The sequence below is a fragment of the Ipomoea triloba genome, chromosome 15 (assembly GCF_003576645.1).
Source record: "Ipomoea triloba cultivar NCNSP0323 chromosome 15, ASM357664v1".
NCBI lineage: Eukaryota > Viridiplantae > Streptophyta > Magnoliopsida > Solanales > Convolvulaceae > Ipomoea > Ipomoea triloba.
The window spans coordinates 24005744-24023557 of record NC_044930.1 but is presented as its reverse complement, the minus strand read 5'-3'; the positions used below and the strand labels follow the sequence as shown (position 1 = coordinate 24023557).

Genomic DNA, 17814 nt, shown 5'->3' with positions numbered 1-17814 from the left:
ACTGTTTCAAATGCAATCTCTTATATTAGAATTACTACTCTATTCTCAAATTTCAATACTCAATTTTGTGATTAACTGTCTCTATTTGGTAACTTTGTTTAATTGTAATTGTTATCTTGTTGATGATATTTTGTTTACAAATTATACATTTTAAAAAATTACAAAGTTGCAAGAAAAAAAAGGTTTTGAAATCAGAACTATTTGAAGTGTAAAATCTTATATTTGAATAATCTGTGTGCAGATATATTGATCAATGACAAAGAAAAATAGGTTGGGGAGGTTCGAACAAAAACAACAAACATCTTGGAGGCACTAAGAAAATGTAAATTTATTTTTCTGTAAATGTAATATTTCCAGATTTCTCTTTGAGTATAAATATATATAATTTGTAATTATTTAGTAAGTAACTATAATTGTTAAGTGATTAGCTATTAATGTTTTCTTCCTATAATATTACATTGAACAATCTTTATTTGATATTATGGCTTTATAAATTAAAATAAATAACATGTTCATTTTAGTATTCAAGTGGAATTCTAAGTACTTAGAATGCATGCTGGGCATGGTTTATGAACATATAAACTAATATTTCTAATAATATGAGGAAAGTAAACATTCTCTAATATTTCAATACTATTTAGTCTCAAAATTAAATGAACTGACTAATGTTTATATTTCACTCTAATATTTTTATGTTTTAGCATAAATACAAATGTTGACTAACTAAATAATTTTATGTGTTTCTTGTATGTAAATTTCTATGCGTAAAATTTAGGTTGCTGGTGTTTACCTTTATTTTTTGCTTGGAGGAAGTATGGTGTTTAATACTTGTGTGGAGAAAATGATGCCGAAAAGTTGATTAGCTACTCCGAAGCATGAACCTGAGAACTGATGCTGTTGGTTATCAAGAGGTAAACATATTTGCTACGAACTCTTCTGAATTATATTAGAAGAAGCAGAAACTGCGGAGTAGACCTTTTGAGTATATAGGAAGTAGCATGTACATGTTATGATAAAATCTAAATTCCATCACAGGCCTAGTATTTTAGTCACTACACCAAGTTTTTTTCTACATTCTGCAATTCAATACAGTCATAGAAAACTAAAATGAATTAGTACATGACATAGATGATTTTGGCTTCCTCTTGCCTCTTATTGATGTGGTTCTTTTCAATTTTCTGCATGAATGTAAAATATAACTTGTAAATTTGAAATGGGTTTTGTGAATGTTTAACTTTGAAATCTACATTTCTATCTTATATATAAGAGATACTAAAACTGGGGTTCTTATATATAAGACATACATCTGTATTCTAGTGCATGTGATTCTGAAGAACAAAAACAGAGACACATGAGCAAAGAAAACCAAGTCATAACACATCGGAGTCCAAAGACAAAGGAATAGGAACAGAAGTATCTGCAGAAAATTTTCTCAGTGGGGGCAAAAATAAACTAACGAGGTATTCTTTTTAAAAAAATGAAACACTTAGAGATCGAGTCATAAATATTGTTAACTAGATATGAAAAGCCGAAATACATCAAAATAAAAATATTTAAAATAAAATATAAAACATACTCCGTAATTAATTAGATAAAATAGTTTAACTGGAAAACACATTATAAATCACTCATCTCACTATTAATATTAAAAAAGAAAAAGAAAAAAAGTCACAATGTTACAAATAAAACATTCAATTAGAATTCTCACTATTGATATTAAAAAAAAGTCAAAAACAAAATTTCACTATTAATATTAAGAAATGAAAAAAAAAACCACAATATTAATTCATCAGAATCTATAGGGTGGTTTGAACACTGAACCATTTCATAATACATTGCAGACTTACCATTTAAGCCATGCTAACCTTTGGTTACATATTGGTATATATTATATACATACTATATATATGTGGTGGGGCAGTGGGGGCAGCTGATCCGCCACTGTCTGCATAACCCTTAAACTTAGGCAAGACGTACTCTAAGACCAAATATCTAAATCCCTAAACTAAATACCATTCCAAACAACTAAACAAAATTAAAAAAAATTTTTTTTTGAAACCATAAACTGCTGAAACTGCAAAGGTATAGCAAAAACCAAGTCATGACACATCGGAGTAGCAATAGCCCCGATTACGCACCAAGGCATAGCAAAAACCACCCCCGATTACGAACCAAGGTAGTAGCCCCACCCCCAGACTCGGAGTATGAGAAATTAACCTTTAAATGCCCATATGGTGGAGGATCCTATCTCATTGCACGAACCACACGCGGGGAACATGTAAATCAATGTAAGACAGTAAGACAGACCTGTTGTGTATTTGATTTGCATCTTTCCACTTATACTAGTGCATTTTTACTTGATTTTGTAATGGCTTTTGTGCCACAAAACATCCAACTGACAATGTTATTTTTGTATGTAGGCATGTCAACTCATTCAAAATTTGTTTAACAAATTTTCGGTTAACCGAGAAAAAGTTCGATTTGATTAATCAAACGATTAATTGAATGCACATCTTACATGTTATATGTATCGTGTTATGTGTTTTTAATTTATTTACATGTACAAAATTATTAATTACAGGTACCAAGCTTATTAACTTTAAACACATAATTTTAAAATCAAATTCCAATGTAAACCTGGTCCATGGTATATAACAATGATAAAGACAAATTGGCCTAAAACCCTGTTTCTCAAATTAAATACAGCGAGCAAAGCTGAAGCGAATGGTGTGAATTGGGACTTGAACGCGACAGTATGATGACAGATCTGAATACGAATGAACAAGACGTCGAGCAATCCATGGAGGGCGCGCTGAGTTGCTCAGCAACAGAGACGACATGTGCGAACAGGAAGGAGAAGAGAAAAGTGGCAAAGAAGGACAAGAGGAAGCAGAAGAGGAGGGAGCTGGCAGAGAAGTTACGAATAGAAGAGGACGCTTGCCTCAACGATCCGGAGGAGCAGCGCAGGGTTCAGCTGGAGGAGGAGGCGGAGAATCAGAGGCTAGAGAGAGAAAGGAAGGAGTTCGAGGAGAGAGAGCGGCTATTTCTCGAGGAACTAGCTCGCAGAAAAGCTGAGGAGGAAGAAGAAGAGCGGATAAGAGCTATTGAAGAAGAAGAGAGGTTGAAACAAAACCAGGTTTGCACTCTTCGCCAATCACCGTTCTATACAGAGTCCATTTCGTGCACCTATTGTGCTTATCGATCTATGGAAGCTTAGAAAATCACCTATTAGTTTTGCCAATTTTTGCCTTGGAATAATGCAAAGAAATCAGGTTTCTGGTATGAACAGAACACAAACTAGAAAGCAAGTTAGGAAAGGATATTCTATGATATTGAAACAGATAGACAGATAGTCATATACATTGCATTTATGTCCTCCTTTTCTCTAAACTTATGCTCATTTGATGACTTTTTACTGTTACGTCAAAAACCTTCAATAGGCTGCCTGTGAAAACGAAGAAAATGATGATGAAGAGTGGGAATATGTAGAAGATGGGCCTCCTGAAATCATATGGCAAGGAAACGAGATAATTGTCAAGAAAAACAGAGTTAGAGTGAAAAAGAAAGATGTGGAACATCTGGCAGTTAAAGAGGTAGCAATTACTATTTTACTTCCAGACATTTTGTCCATTGCTCTCTATGCGGCATGTTGGACCTGTGAAATACTGATATGAGGCTATTGTGGGCTTATGTAGGATCCGTCTAGGCCAACTTCAAATCCTTTACCTCCACAATCTGAAGCATTTGACGAATACAATAATGCTTCCACACTTTCAGCCCAAGGGCTGTTGGAAAATGTTGCTCAACAGACTCCAAATTTTGGGACAGAACAAGTAGGTTTCCTTTCTACTGTATTAGTATGTCTTCCCCTGATAATACATCTATTCATGTAAATGATATTAAATCCTAAGCCTATCTCCTCCCTCATCCCAATTTCTTTTCTTCCCCTTTCTTTCTAGCAGTTCTGCATCATTCCTTGGCTGATCTTATTTCAGGATAAAGCTCATTGTCCTTTCCACATCAAAACTGGAGCTTGTCGCTTTGGGTCACACTGCAGCCGGATTCACTTTTATCCTGACAAATCCTGCACATTACTTGTGAAAAACATNAGTCTTCATGTGGCTCAAGTATCCTGATGCTTACTTTTCAAACTTTAGCATTTGCCAGATATAATACCTAAATGGAGTTTCTTCTTGATCAAAGGAACACTTTGCATGAGTTCATGTTCTTTGTGCTTTAAATTTATCTTGGTGCTCATACTTTGGCTGGGTTATACTGATCTTTTTGTTGTCCATTGACCATTGTAATATATATTTAGCTTTTGGCTTCACAAACTCAAAATGCATATATAAAATTTGACTTCCACCTTCACTATATAGTAACATTAATGTAATGGCTTTTGTGTAATGTTTGGTTCCTGAATAAAAAATTTTAATTCTAAGAATCAAGTATACCTTTTTTTTTGTTTATTCTTTAACTTGATTAGAACAGAACTACTGCCCTGAAACAATGGAGGTACATGGTTCTCGCAATGGTTGGGTTGAAGACTAAAGAGTTCTGTATCCTACATGCAGCAATATTGAGTTAGAAGAATGCTATATATTTACACTGTTCAGTTATTTGTTTGTGTATGGTTTCTTGATTATTTCTTCTGTTTCTTTTGGGTCTGCTGCTTTCATTTACGCTTCACATATGCTTATACGGACACTCTTGGCTACTTCTTTGCTCTCCAGTGCACAGATGAGGAGGTTGAACATAGTTATGAAGAATTTTATGAGGATGTGCATACAGAATTTTTGAAGTTTGGAGAGATAGTAAATTTCAAGGTATGTTGCTTATATCATGTGCTGCATGTATGTGTATATACATATATTTGCACAAGTAAAGGTTTAGCTCATGATAATGAGTCATGTCTATGTTATAATCATGAATCAAGTTGCTTTGTCATGCTTGCGACCAGGGAAGTTTGCTAGCATGGCCTCACCACTTGTAAATCAGTAGATTCTGCTGTGCTAACATGCATTCAATTGCAACCTGGGTGTGTAACAAATGTGTACTTTTCATTTAGGTATGCAGAAACAGTTCATCCCATTTACGGGGGAATGTCTATGTGCAGTATAAATCATTGGATTCCGCTGTGCTTGCTTATCAATCTATAAATGGTCGTTATTTTGCTGGCAAACAGGTAGATACCCTCCACTTATCTCAAGACTGATAATGCTCTATTTGTCACTGCTATACTTCATGGCAGGGGTATTGCTTCTGTAATTTCTGGCATTGAGAATTTCACACAATTTTGATTATTGGACTTGTTTGTGTACTCCTGGGAGTAGACAGTGTTAGTGTGCATGGTGCATACATCATATATAGTTTAACCATATCAATAAGTTATTTGCTGTTTACAAGCAAGTATACAAAGCTAAGCATTTTTATTTTCTTCATTAGTAATTCATGGTTTGCCCTGTATAGATTACATGTGAATTTGTTAGCGTGATGTTGAATGGAGAACTCCATATTTCATATATTAATCAAAGGCATAACACCTATTTATACAAGACTATACAATACTAACTAAGGTAAGTATAGGAAATAAATCTCTAAGAATATGTACATAATCCCTAAGATCATATTGAATATATTTCTACCATATAATGTCTAACACGTGACAAGATGGAAGGTTGCTATATGCGGGGAGTTTATGAAATCAAGGCTTAAGGTAAGCGTCAATTTCTGTACTATATATTTAATGAATNAGTCTTCATGTGGCTCAAGTATCCTGATGCTTACTTTTCAAACTTTAGCATTTGCCAGATATAATACCTAAATGGAGTTTCTTCTTGATCAAAGGAACACTTTGCATGAGTTCATGTTCTTTGTGCTTTAAATTTATCTTGGTGCTCATACTTTGGCTGGGTTATACTGATCTTTTTGTTGTCCATTGACCATTGTAATATATATTTAGCTTTTGGCTTCACAAACTCAAAATGCATATATAAAATTTGACTTCCACCTTCACTATATAGTAACATTAATGTAATGGCTTTTGTGTAATGTTTGGTTCCTGAATAAAAAATTTTAATTCTAAGAATCAAGTATACCTTTTTTTTTGTTTATTCTTTAACTTGATTAGAACAGAACTACTGCCCTGAAACAATGGAGGTACATGGTTCTCGCAATGGTTGGGTTGAAGACTAAAGAGTTCTGTATCCTACATGCAGCAATATTGAGTTAGAAGAATGCTATATATTTACACTGTTCAGTTATTTGTTTGTGTATGGTTTCTTGATTATTTCTTCTGTTTCTTTTGGGTCTGCTGCTTTCATTTACGCTTCACATATGCTTATACGGACACTCTTGGCTACTTCTTTGCTCTCCAGTGCACAGATGAGGAGGTTGAACATAGTTATGAAGAATTTTATGAGGATGTGCATACAGAATTTTTGAAGTTTGGAGAGATAGTAAATTTCAAGGTATGTTGCTTATATCATGTGCTGCATGTATGTGTATATACATATATTTGCACAAGTAAAGGTTTAGCTCATGATAATGAGTCATGTCTATGTTATAATCATGAATCAAGTTGCTTTGTCATGCTTGCGACCAGGGAAGTTTGCTAGCATGGCCTCACCACTTGTAAATCAGTAGATTCTGCTGTGCTAACATGCATTCAATTGCAACCTGGGTGTGTAACAAATGTGTACTTTTCATTTAGGTATGCAGAAACAGTTCATCCCATTTACGGGGGAATGTCTATGTGCAGTATAAATCATTGGATTCCGCTGTGCTTGCTTATCAATCTATAAATGGTCGTTATTTTGCTGGCAAACAGGTAGATACCCTCCACTTATCTCAAGACTGATAATGCTCTATTTGTCACTGCTATACTTCATGGCAGGGGTATTGCTTCTGTAATTTCTGGCATTGAGAATTTCACACAATTTTGATTATTGGACTTGTTTGTGTACTCCTGGGAGTAGACAGTGTTAGTGTGCATGGTGCATACATCATATATAGTTTAACCATATCAATAAGTTATTTGCTGTTTACAAGCAAGTATACAAAGCTAAGCATTTTTATTTTCTTCATTAGTAATTCATGGTTTGCCCTGTATAGATTACATGTGAATTTGTTAGCGTGATGTTGAATGGAGAACTCCATATTTCATATATTAATCAAAGGCATAACACCTATTTATACAAGACTATACAATACTAACTAAGGTAAGTATAGGAAATAAATCTCTAAGAATATGTACATAATCCCTAAGATCATATTGAATATATTTCTACCATATAATGTCTAACACGTGACAAGATGGAAGGTTGCTATATGCGGGGAGTTTATGAAATCAAGGCTTAAGGTAAGCGTCAATTTCTGTACTATATATTTAATGAATTGTTATATCCTGGTGTGGTGCATATTTTGATGGTTCTGCAAAGTCTGATCCCATTCTTTCTTTGCTCCCTGTTGACATACTATGCATTAACTTAAGGGTGTGTCTTGCCAGGCATGTTCTCGTGGAACAGCATGCAATTTTATCCACTGTTTCAGAAACCCTGGTGGAGATTATGAATGGGCAGATTGGGATAAGCCACCCCCAAATTACTGGATTAAAACGATGGCTGCATTGTTTGGCTATTCAGATGAGTCTGTCTATGATAGGCAATTTGAGCGAGAAGACTCTGAACATATCAGGTACTTCAGCAAAGATATATACAGTTGATGTAGGCAGGTCTGATGAATTTTATTCTACATTTGTGTGTGTGTACCCTGTATGTATGTATGTATGCCTTTTGCCCTTTAGCCATTAGGGTCTCATAGAATCAAATTTACCTTTACCAAATTTCACTATTCAAAGTTCAATTTTTAGAAATCTTAGAAATCTAATTACTTATATGAACAAATATCGAATTTCACTATTCAAAGTTCAATTTTTAGAAATCTTAGAAATCTAATTACTTATATGAACAAATATCGAATTTCACTATTCAAAGTTCAATTTTTAGAAATCTTAGAAATCTAATTACTTATATGTGACTTATATGAACAAATATTGAATTTCACTATATTTTTCACAACACTATTGAAATATAGGAGTATCTCACTATGAGGAATCAATTTCCTTTTGAAATATAGGAGTATCTCACTATGAGGAATCAATTTCCTTTCCGTTTGGTTTTCTTATTTTGCTTCTAAGTGAGCTCTCTGAAGTATAATGCTTTTGCTTGGATTTTGTAATTATGGGCATTTGTATTTCAATTTGTATTTTATTTATATGCATGACAAGTTTTTGATTTAACAGGCATCACTCTGGAAGATTTCAGTCAAGAGAGAGTCGAAGGTCTCGATCAAGAGAGGATAGGAGTTTAACAATCCATAAGGAACGCGATGTTCGAAGGAGAGAACAGAGAAAGCAGCCCAAAGGTGTTGATGATAAAAGATGTGAAGAAGAGAGAAATTCTAGAACTAACCAGCGTCATAAAAATAGCTCTTATGATGATAGCGAATCTGATAGATATTGGTCGGCTAAAAATAGAGATGGACTTGACCACTGTGACAGCGACAGGAAAAGATCAAGACACTCGGTGTCTGAAAGATCAGAATCTCAAGATCGTCGTGATGATGGGAAGAGCAGAAGTAGTAGCACTGATTCTGATTCAGATTTGTTTGGCAGAAAAAGAGAGGGGGATGCTGAGCTTGGACACACTACAAAGAACAAAAGACATGTAAAGAAGGCACCCGAAGACCTAGATGATTTGGCATACAGCAAAAGTAGAGCATACAGTACTGATAGAAACAGAGAATCACACCACAATGCCAGGGGAAGAAGCTCCAGTAAATTTCAAAACACTGTGTCTGTATCATCAGACGATCATTGGGATAACAAGACCAAATCTCCTCGTACAAATGCAAATGGAGATCAGACTGCTGGGGTCAAAGATAGCCAGCGAGCAAACACCAGGAAATCCTCAAGGTGTTTGAATGAAGTCTCACTCGATAATAATGATGTTCAAGAATATAAAAGATCCGACGAGGATCATTCTGGGTATGCGGGGAGCATATCCCAGAGTCCCAGATACCACACCGGTGAAGATATTGATGAAAGAGGCAGGTGGGAACCTGGCAAAGAAATTGCTAAAGACCGCAATGTGGAATCCAACAAGAGAAAGGCATCTGATTATAGCCATAAGGAGCGTAAGAAAAAGCACAGAAGTCATCACAGCAGAAGTGATAAAGGTGATTCTTAAAACAAGCTAGTGGTGTAGAGATATATAGCCTATGTTTGGCAAACCTATTTATGTGCTTATCTTGTTCATACGCATTGAGACCGGATTAGAATGTGAAATCGTTCTTCCCTTCCTTTTTCTGAGTTATGTGCTCTTATTTGTTTAGTCCTATTTCCTCAATTCTGGTATGCTAATAGCCTAATGGTGTCATTAGTAGTTATAATGAATAAAACAAGAAGGAAATCACTTTTTACTACGGAGTATTACTTTTCTAATAAATCTTTAGGCAAAATTAACATCATTTAAAATAAAAAGGAAAAAATAGTCAAATAAGCCATTGATTTTTACACGAAAGATTAATTAACTTTCTGAACTTTAAAAAAGTGCAATTAAACACTTGAAATTGTCAAAATCAATAAATAAGTCATGTTTATCATAAACTAATAGATTATTAATAAAATCACAATGACGTGCAATTTAGGCCATCGTTGACCGTTGTCGTCGAAAATAAAATTGTCACCATTCAAAAAAAAAAAAAAACAATTGCCAATCACCTTCGCTGGAGAAGGTGACTCGACTAGTCATCTTCTCCACGGAGGAAGACGATTGCCAGGTCGCCTTCTGCTTCAATCGTTGAAATTTTCGCCGAAACGCTAATGACCCATTATTTCAGGTCGATAACTGGTTATTGGGTTTAAATTCACTAAAATAACAAGTCTGAATGTTTAATTGCACATTATTTAAGTTCATATGTTTAATTATTTTTTTCGTGTAAAATTTAATGGTATATTTGGATCATTTCTAAAAATATATATACACATAATCCTATTCCATAACATGAATTGTAAACGTGATGGCCACAAAGAAATGAACCATTGGTGAGTATCAGGTCATGCGCTATTGTCGCACAATTCAATGCTGCCCATCATCTCTTCATTCTACAAATCAAAAATAAAATAATACCCTCTCTTATCATCAGTGTTTGTATCTTAACATAATATATACATACACTGATCTTTGAAATCCTTTGTTTCTTCCTTTCCCAAGTTTGCATTCTCCTCATCCCCTCAAACAATTGGCATTGTCTTCTTTCATCTAAGGTACCTCCACAATCACTTCTCTCTTCATCCCAATTCAATATGTTTATTAATGTGCATGTAAGTACCATTATCTTTAAATGTATATATGTGTATATATATATATATATTAAAACATAATGTGCTATGTATACCATCAATTTGTCGTCCAAACATATACCCTGAGAATTTTCGTGTATGTTTTAGTTTTGGTAGAAAAGTAATGACATTTTAATACATTGATGATGTTATTCTATCCAAACAAAGTATGTAGCCATTCTTGTATACAATGCATCGTGTATATTAGCAATTTGTGATTCAAATACAAAGAGTTTGGTTTTCCTTGAATAAAATTCTAAGTTTTGGATCTCTAATTTTGTTAAAACACAATAAATACAGCACGTGCATGCAGACACCGTAGAATTCTTTTGTATATATATATGTTTACATTTTGGTAGAAAACAATACAATTCTTGCCCACAATCTACAGATCCAACCATCCAGAAACTAATTGAATGGTCCGTACCAGCAAAGTAACACAAGTCTACTACATTGTATTGATGAGATTATGTTTTGAAGATAGAGAAGCTTTGATATTGAGATAATATTTTTCTCTTTTTTTTTTTTTTTTTTTTTTTTTTTTTTTTTTTTTTTTTTTNTTTTTTTTTTTTTTTTTTAGGTTTGAAAGTGTATAGATATAAGATGGTAACAAGGGTGAGGGAGAGTGGATTGAGGGGAAAGGAGAAGAAAGGAAGTCAAGCTGATAACACCATGCCACAACAACACAAAAGAACCACAACCACCGCCACGACCACCACCTCGAGATTAATGTCGTCTTCTTCTCCTTCAATTGCTAGTTCTGTCCCGAACTATCTCCGGCCCACCACCGCCTCCTCGGCCGTGCAGGTGGCCGGAGACAAGCCATCGCCGGCCAGAAGAAAGTCCTTGGATAGGCCACTATCCCATCTCGACACCCACCGGAATCTCACCGGAGATAAACCATCGCCGGCCAGAAGAAAGTCCTTTGACAGACCAATTCAATCACTACATTCCCCACTTTCTTCCCCTTCTTCTTCTCCTTTTTCTACCTCCTCTCAACCATATAAGCCCACTTTTTCCAGAACAAAATCCAGTTTGGACAGGCCAAAATCATCCACAGCAATGTCAAGAACTTCTGAAGCTAATGATAGGAGGGGCAAAATTATGACAAGATCCATTTCTTCAGTCTCCAAATCTTCTTCCATTGCCCATAATCATCATTTGAAGACTACTCCCAATAAGACACAGAAAAACAGTACCAGAAAACAACCTGGTAATACCACATTGTCTTCAAAGCCAATCAATAAAAAGCCAACAGAGACCATCTTAATCACAAATCATCACCAAGAACCATCTGTTCCAATTCCACAATCCGCAGATCATCATAAATCAGAGGTTTCTGCTACCCCCAATCCAAATCAAACCGAAACCAACAACAACAGCAAAATAATAGTACAAGAAAAGGAAAACATTATTGTTGTGGTTTCATTAGATCATGAGGAATTTGAGGATCTCAAGTCCATTGAAGATTGTTCCTCGTTATCATCAGTCCTAGAAGATCCCGTGGACACCATTACAGAGGAAGGAGATGCAGAGGAGATCTCAGTAGTGCCCGAAAACCTCCAAGAAAGCGGCCAAACACAAAGTGCAGACACAATGCCACCAACAACACCTGAAGATCCACAGGTGGAAGATAAAGTCGACGGGGAAATCAACAACACCAACAACCTAAAGGAAACAACTCTTGCAGACCCAAAGCCTGCAGATGAAATTTCTGTGGAAGAAAAGGGAGATGAGACTATGCATGATAATAACTGCAACGAAAACAAGGCAGAAAACCAAGAAGAAGGGGAAGAAGAGGAAAGGAAGAAAGAGAAAGACAAGAAAGCAGACAACCAATATCATCATCAGGAAGTAGCTGAAGAAGAAGTTAAGGAAATGACTTATGATCAGAGCAGCAACAATAACAACAACAACAACAACAACAATGTTGTTCAGCAGCCAGAAACCAATAAACCGGCATTGAAGAGAAACGAGAGTGTGGTGTCTAATGATGTGATTGAGGAGACTGCAAGCAAGCTTCGAGAACAAAGGAAGAATAAGGTGAAAGCACTTGCTGGGGCTTTTGAAACAGTCATATCTTTGCAAGACAAGTGATCATATATGATCTGATGATTTCTTCTGTTGGGATATGATCAATTCACTCCAACAATTTCTATATATATTATATATATGTATATGCATACATAAATTAAATTTGGTGATTATATATAAGCCTGCATATGTGTGCTATGGTGAAGTATCAAAGAATGATGATTTGATCACACAATTGTTTTCTTTAATTTTCTTCTGTTGCCCATCTTCATGTTTCTGTAATATATCATCATAGTGTGTTTAATAGTTATAACTATATATTCCCATAATCCCTTTAATTTGTTAGATTATTATTGTCATAAGAGGCGTATTTTGTGTTTGTTTGAATCTGCAGCACTCATATATGGAAAAAAAGACATACTTAGAGAAAAGTCTCCACTGTTTCTAGGAAGACATACTGTTGTGTGGAATCTTGGATTTTGGGGATTTTAAGGAGGGGTGGTTGCAGATGGATATTCGGTAGAGAATGGAGAAGAAGGTGATCATGCCATTAAAATGAGGAGCCGAACATTGTGCAGAGAGAGAAGTGGCAGTGTGCAGAGAAGAAAAAGAAACAAACTTTGTTGGGCGTCGGTAAGGTTGGCCGAGTTCAACCCCTGCTCGATTCGAGACGTGGCGCTGTGGCTTACCATGGAGGGATGTGGTTAAATGGTTAATGTCCACCTACCTATCACCAATTGGTTTTAAGTAGGATATGGCAACCAGATAGCCAAAGAACTCTATGGTTAAGCGTGCTTGACTTCCGGCAGTCACCAGTCACGGGATGGGTCACCAGTCACGGGATGGGTGACCCCCTGGGAAGTAAGCATAGTCACCAGTCACGGGATGGGTGACCCCCTAGGAAATAAGCATAGTGCAGCGCTGAGATCTACAAACTTGCAGAGAGAAAGAGAGATAGAGGACTTTATTGGGAGAAAGCACAAAAGTTTAGGACTACATTAGGTCACCAAATTCGTTTAGGACCAAATTGAGAAAAACCACTATAGTCGAGAACGATTTTGAGTATTAACATACTAGTTTTTCTTATGCGCGATGCGCAAAAAATAGGTGCCCAATATTAATATTTTATATTAAAAATTTAAATTTAGATTTTAATATTTAAATTATTGTAAATAATAATAATAATAATAATAATAATGTAAAATATTTTTATAAATTTTATATTTATATTTTAGAAAATAACTAACACATAGCTCCAATATATAATGTGTATATATTATTATTATTGAAAAAAGTAAAAAAAAAATATATATAGTGGATGCATGTGCATGATAACAATAGTGGAAAAGATAACGGAAGTTATAATGGTAGGGATATGTTTGTTATATATTGTAAAGTACAATTTTTATAGCATAATGTACAACAAAACTTAAAGGAAAAAAACAGACATAAATGAAGGGTATAACTTTCATTCACACTTATTATGTTTTTAGATGTTCTTACAACTACCATATATATACTGAATTAAAATTAACTTTATTAAAAGTTCAGTATAGAGAATTACCTTTGTTTTGCTTATGATGTTTATGCTTAGACCCAATAGTAAATGAAGATGTAATCTTCCTCATGTTCAGAGAGTTTTTATCCAGGAATGTTTGGAGGGATATGTTTTGAAGATGTATGGAGTCCCTTATATACTTGACTCCACAAGTGTGTGAGATTTCGAGAAGAAGGTATACAATTTCTTGAAAACTGATAAGCCACATGACGGTAATAATGCGTTACCGGTATATTATTTGAATGTAATTGAGTGTTATCAAGTATTTGAATACAATATTGAGCGTAGTGCTCAGTGTACAGATGAGTTCAGTGTTGTTTTGTCTAGTAAGAAGTGTCGTGTCTCACTACGTGGTTGTGAGTCTTTTTATTCCTTTCAGCTCAGTAACGGAGCATTAATGAGGAGTTGAACGTTGGGCATCAATGCTTGAGGAGTTGAACGTTGGGCATCAATGCTTGAGGAGTTGAACGTTGGGCATCAATGCTTGAGGGGCTGAACGTTGGTCATCAATGCTGAGGAGTTGGACCGTTGCGCATTGATGCTGAGGAGTGAGGTGTCTTGGGTAGTTTGAACGGCAACTGTCTTGACAAGGTCATGCCAATGGTTCCGGGTCGGGTACCCAATTACCCTGTCACCAGCCCCCACTCCCTAGCTGGCGAGAATGGCTGAGGTAACTAGGGAGTAACAGCTTGGCACTTGTGCTGAAAATTTGGTATGTTAGATTCTAGAAGGAAATTTTACCGGATGGAAACTTCACAGATTTGTGGAATATTTCCTAATTTCCCTGCGATTTTCTTTCCTTGTATGGGCCGGCTTCTTATGTATATAAGGACTCCCTCAGAATTTGTGTCTTCCATCCTTCCTCATCACGTTAGCTTAGCTGGGTTTATCATGAGTCCAAAGAGAGCAAGTGCTGCTGAAACAAGTGCGGGGACGAAGAGGCGCAGATCATTGCGCTTGATGGAGCTGGCCAGACGTGAGAAGTTGAAGTAGAGGAAGGAGGGTGGGCACGAAGTCGGGGATACCGTTGAGGATCCACTGACCCTTCCGTCAGATGGGAAAGAAGAGAAGGATGCCGTGAAGCAGCCGAAACAAGCTCCCGTGGAAGAGAGTATGGCCATCGTCCTTGTGCCTGAGGATGAGCTCCCTCTGGCAGTGGAGTATCCCAAGTCCTCGAAGACCTAGATTTTTGAGTAGGAGTTGAAGAGCTAGTAGTTTGAAGTGTAATAGAAGTGATGGCATCGAATGTTATTGGAATAAAATAAAACGTTTACTTCGAACCGGTTTTGTGCCGATTTTTTTTTTTTTTGAATTCATCTTCCCTAATTATCCGGAATAGTTCAGGATATGAACCATCATAACATACTTAGGGAATCCTTAAAATCTTGAAAAATATATGCTAAGATTGTTTTAGGAAATCCCGTTGATATTGGGAATACTTTTACCAAAATCCATTACTCTTACCAAGTATTTGAGGGAGAAAGACAATAATGAAACAAAAAATAAAACAATGGACAAAAATATGATATTTTTAAAATTTTGACAAAAATGTGAAAAACTCAGTTCACACATGCGTTCCTTGTCAGAAGCGGTCAAACACAAAATGCAAGTGGGAGTTGCGTTTTTCGGAAAACGCAAGTCCGACTTGCGTTAAATATTTTTAATTTTTAATTTTTTTTTTGTCTCCGACGAAGGAGAAGCCGACGATGGTTGCTGGCTTTCCGGCTTCTCCTTTGTCGGAGACAAAAAAAAAAAAGAATTAAAAAAATTTAACGCAAGTGGGACTTGCATTTTCCGAAAAAACGCAACTCCCACTTGCATTTTGTGTTTGACCGCTTCTGACGATGAACGCATGTGTGAACTAAGTTTTTCACATTTTTGTCAAAATTTTAAAAATATCATATTTTTGTCAATTGTTTTATTTTTTGTTTCATTATTGTCTTTCTCCCAGTATTTGATACCCATATCGATTCTGATTCCCATGTGCGAACCAAACACACCTTAGTGGTGATCATGTGTGAGGAGCTCACCATATCAATATTCACCGAGGTTATTTATAGGGGTTTTCCTATTCTTTTTAAACTTTATGCGTGCATGTTAATAGGTAGTACACAATAAGTCAACTTAGCAATGGAAGCACTTTGTAAGACATGGAAATTTACTATATATTTATGAGGTTTGCTGCATCACTTTAGAGCTTTCTAGTACTTGTACATAACATCTCATAATTTGTAGAGATTGTAGAAATGTTTAGAGCATTCTAGAATCTTAAAGAATCCCTAAACTTGCATGTCGATTTTGGGAGAATTCTAAAGAGTAAATCCTAGTTCTAAAATTAAGTAGATCTTTACCCTTCATTACGGAGGTGAAATTAGTATAAATACCCCTCACACCTTCTATAAAAGAAGTATAAATTTTCAACCTTCATTTTATTCAAAATAAGCAAAGATAGGACCAAACTAAAAAATATGCATAACTTTGAGATATTGGAGGAACCAAAACATTTTGAGTCGAGTCTAATAGTCTATCCACTCTGCTTTCTAAGTGCACCACCATTCACACCATCGAGAGGGCCACTATCCTCCCTCCAAAGCGATCTGAGGGCGAGGGGGCGAGGGCTAGCTATAAGATTTACTTATATAAAATATTTGAAGAATACTACTTGAATATTTTATTTTAAAAAAACTTTCTAAAATGATTTTCCATCATAAAATTACATTAAAAACACATTTGACATAGACTTATGGCTTAAACTTTTTTTTTTTTTTAATAATTTAATGGGATACCTTATTAGTCCTATTGTATCACAATTCTACATTATAATTCCTATCATATTACAATTCTATCGTTATAAGAGTACGATATATGAAAACAAAATCCTCACTAGCTTACCTCCCAAAACAGTCCTACAATATTTAGGATGCGATTATTTCCTACAATTTCTATTGTATCACAATTCTTTCCTATTGTATCACAATTCTTTTACATTACAATTCCTATCATACTACAATTCTATCGTAATAAGATACAACCTTATATAAATCCCTAATCCTATATTGTGAACTTTAAAAGAGAAACGCATAACGCAGTGCAATTATTCCAAACCTCACCACTTTCAAATCTGCAAATTCTGTTGCTGCGGTAAAGATATTGTTTTATTTAATATTTCTCAATTGTATATTAATTTATTTAATAGGAATAAAATCATGGTCATGTTTGGTCATATTGCTTTATTTTGTATTTATTGTTATGCATCTTTTATGTTGTTAGTATGTTGCCCTTTTTTTTTTTTTTGAGTTTTTTCAGCTTTTTGCTTGGTTTTTTAAATTTTATGATCTTTCTTAGGGAACTTGCATCCATTTACAAACACATGTTCGAATTCAAAGATTTTGGATCGTTAAAGGCTCCGGAGGAGTGGATAGCAATCAGTTAATTGGTAAATTTTTCTTAAAATTTTGTTCTGGATGTGTTCTATACTGCACAAACTAATATTATTAATTAATTGGTAAAAAATTAATAAAGTTTAATTGGTAACAAAATTTTATTTACCAAATTATGAGAATAATTAAACCATTATAATTGTGAGAATAATGAAAACAAATTCAACCTAATTTTATAAGAAAAAATAATTTATTAATTATTATTTACACCAATAATAATAATTCAAATACTTATCTATACTACTATTAATAAATATAAAATAATCCTTTGTGAAATTTCCGCCCAAACAATAGTAAATATAAAATGGAAAAGAAAACTGATTTTACTAATTGATTGAAAATATAAAAAGATTCTAACGAAAAAAGAAATGGAAATTAGG

The 17814-nt window shown here is 34.9% G+C and overlaps 3 protein-coding genes across 5 annotated transcripts; all 3 read left to right on the top strand.

The window, feature by feature from the left end:
* Positions 1–2086: 2086 nt before the first annotated feature.
* Positions 2087–5725, top strand: LOC116006306 (zinc finger CCCH domain-containing protein 5-like). The gene is made up of 8 exons (XM_031246628.1): positions 2087–2288; positions 2766–3136; positions 3441–3593; positions 3696–3833; positions 3996–4106; positions 4719–4826; positions 5069–5185; positions 5470–5725. Exons 1-8 carry the CDS (start codon positions 2102–2104, stop codon positions 5569–5571), a joined length of 1287 nt encoding a protein of 428 aa, XP_031102488.1. The 5' UTR covers positions 2087–2101; the 3' UTR covers positions 5572–5725.
* A 28-nt stretch (positions 5726–5753) lies between these two features.
* Positions 5754–9370, top strand: LOC116006305 (zinc finger CCCH domain-containing protein 16-like). Of its 3 annotated transcripts, none has more exons than XM_031246626.1 (8): positions 5754–5771; positions 6136–6272; positions 6378–6470; positions 6713–6829; positions 7114–7133; positions 7306–7360; positions 7508–7695; positions 8303–9370. In XM_031246626.1, exons 2-8 carry the CDS (start codon positions 6237–6239, stop codon positions 9246–9248), a joined length of 1455 nt encoding a protein of 484 aa, XP_031102486.1. In that variant the 5' UTR covers positions 5754–5771; positions 6136–6236; the 3' UTR covers positions 9249–9370. The 3 variants fall into 3 exon arrangements, with proteins under 3 accessions (XP_031102486.1, XP_031102484.1, XP_031102487.1); XM_031246624.1 differs by having other exon boundaries at positions 6131–6272; XM_031246627.1 differs by lacking the exon at positions 7114–7133 and having other exon boundaries at positions 6131–6272; positions 7322–7360.
* Positions 9371–10209: 839 nt separating this feature from the next.
* LOC116006422 (putative uncharacterized protein DDB_G0277255) lies at positions 10210–12684 on the top strand. The gene is made up of 2 exons (XM_031246784.1): positions 10210–10327; positions 10983–12684. The coding sequence occupies exon 2, from the start codon at positions 11006–11008 to the stop codon at positions 12497–12499; it is 1494 nt and encodes a 497-aa protein (XP_031102644.1). The 5' UTR covers positions 10210–10327; positions 10983–11005; the 3' UTR covers positions 12500–12684.
* Positions 12685–17814: the final 5130 nt, after the last annotated feature.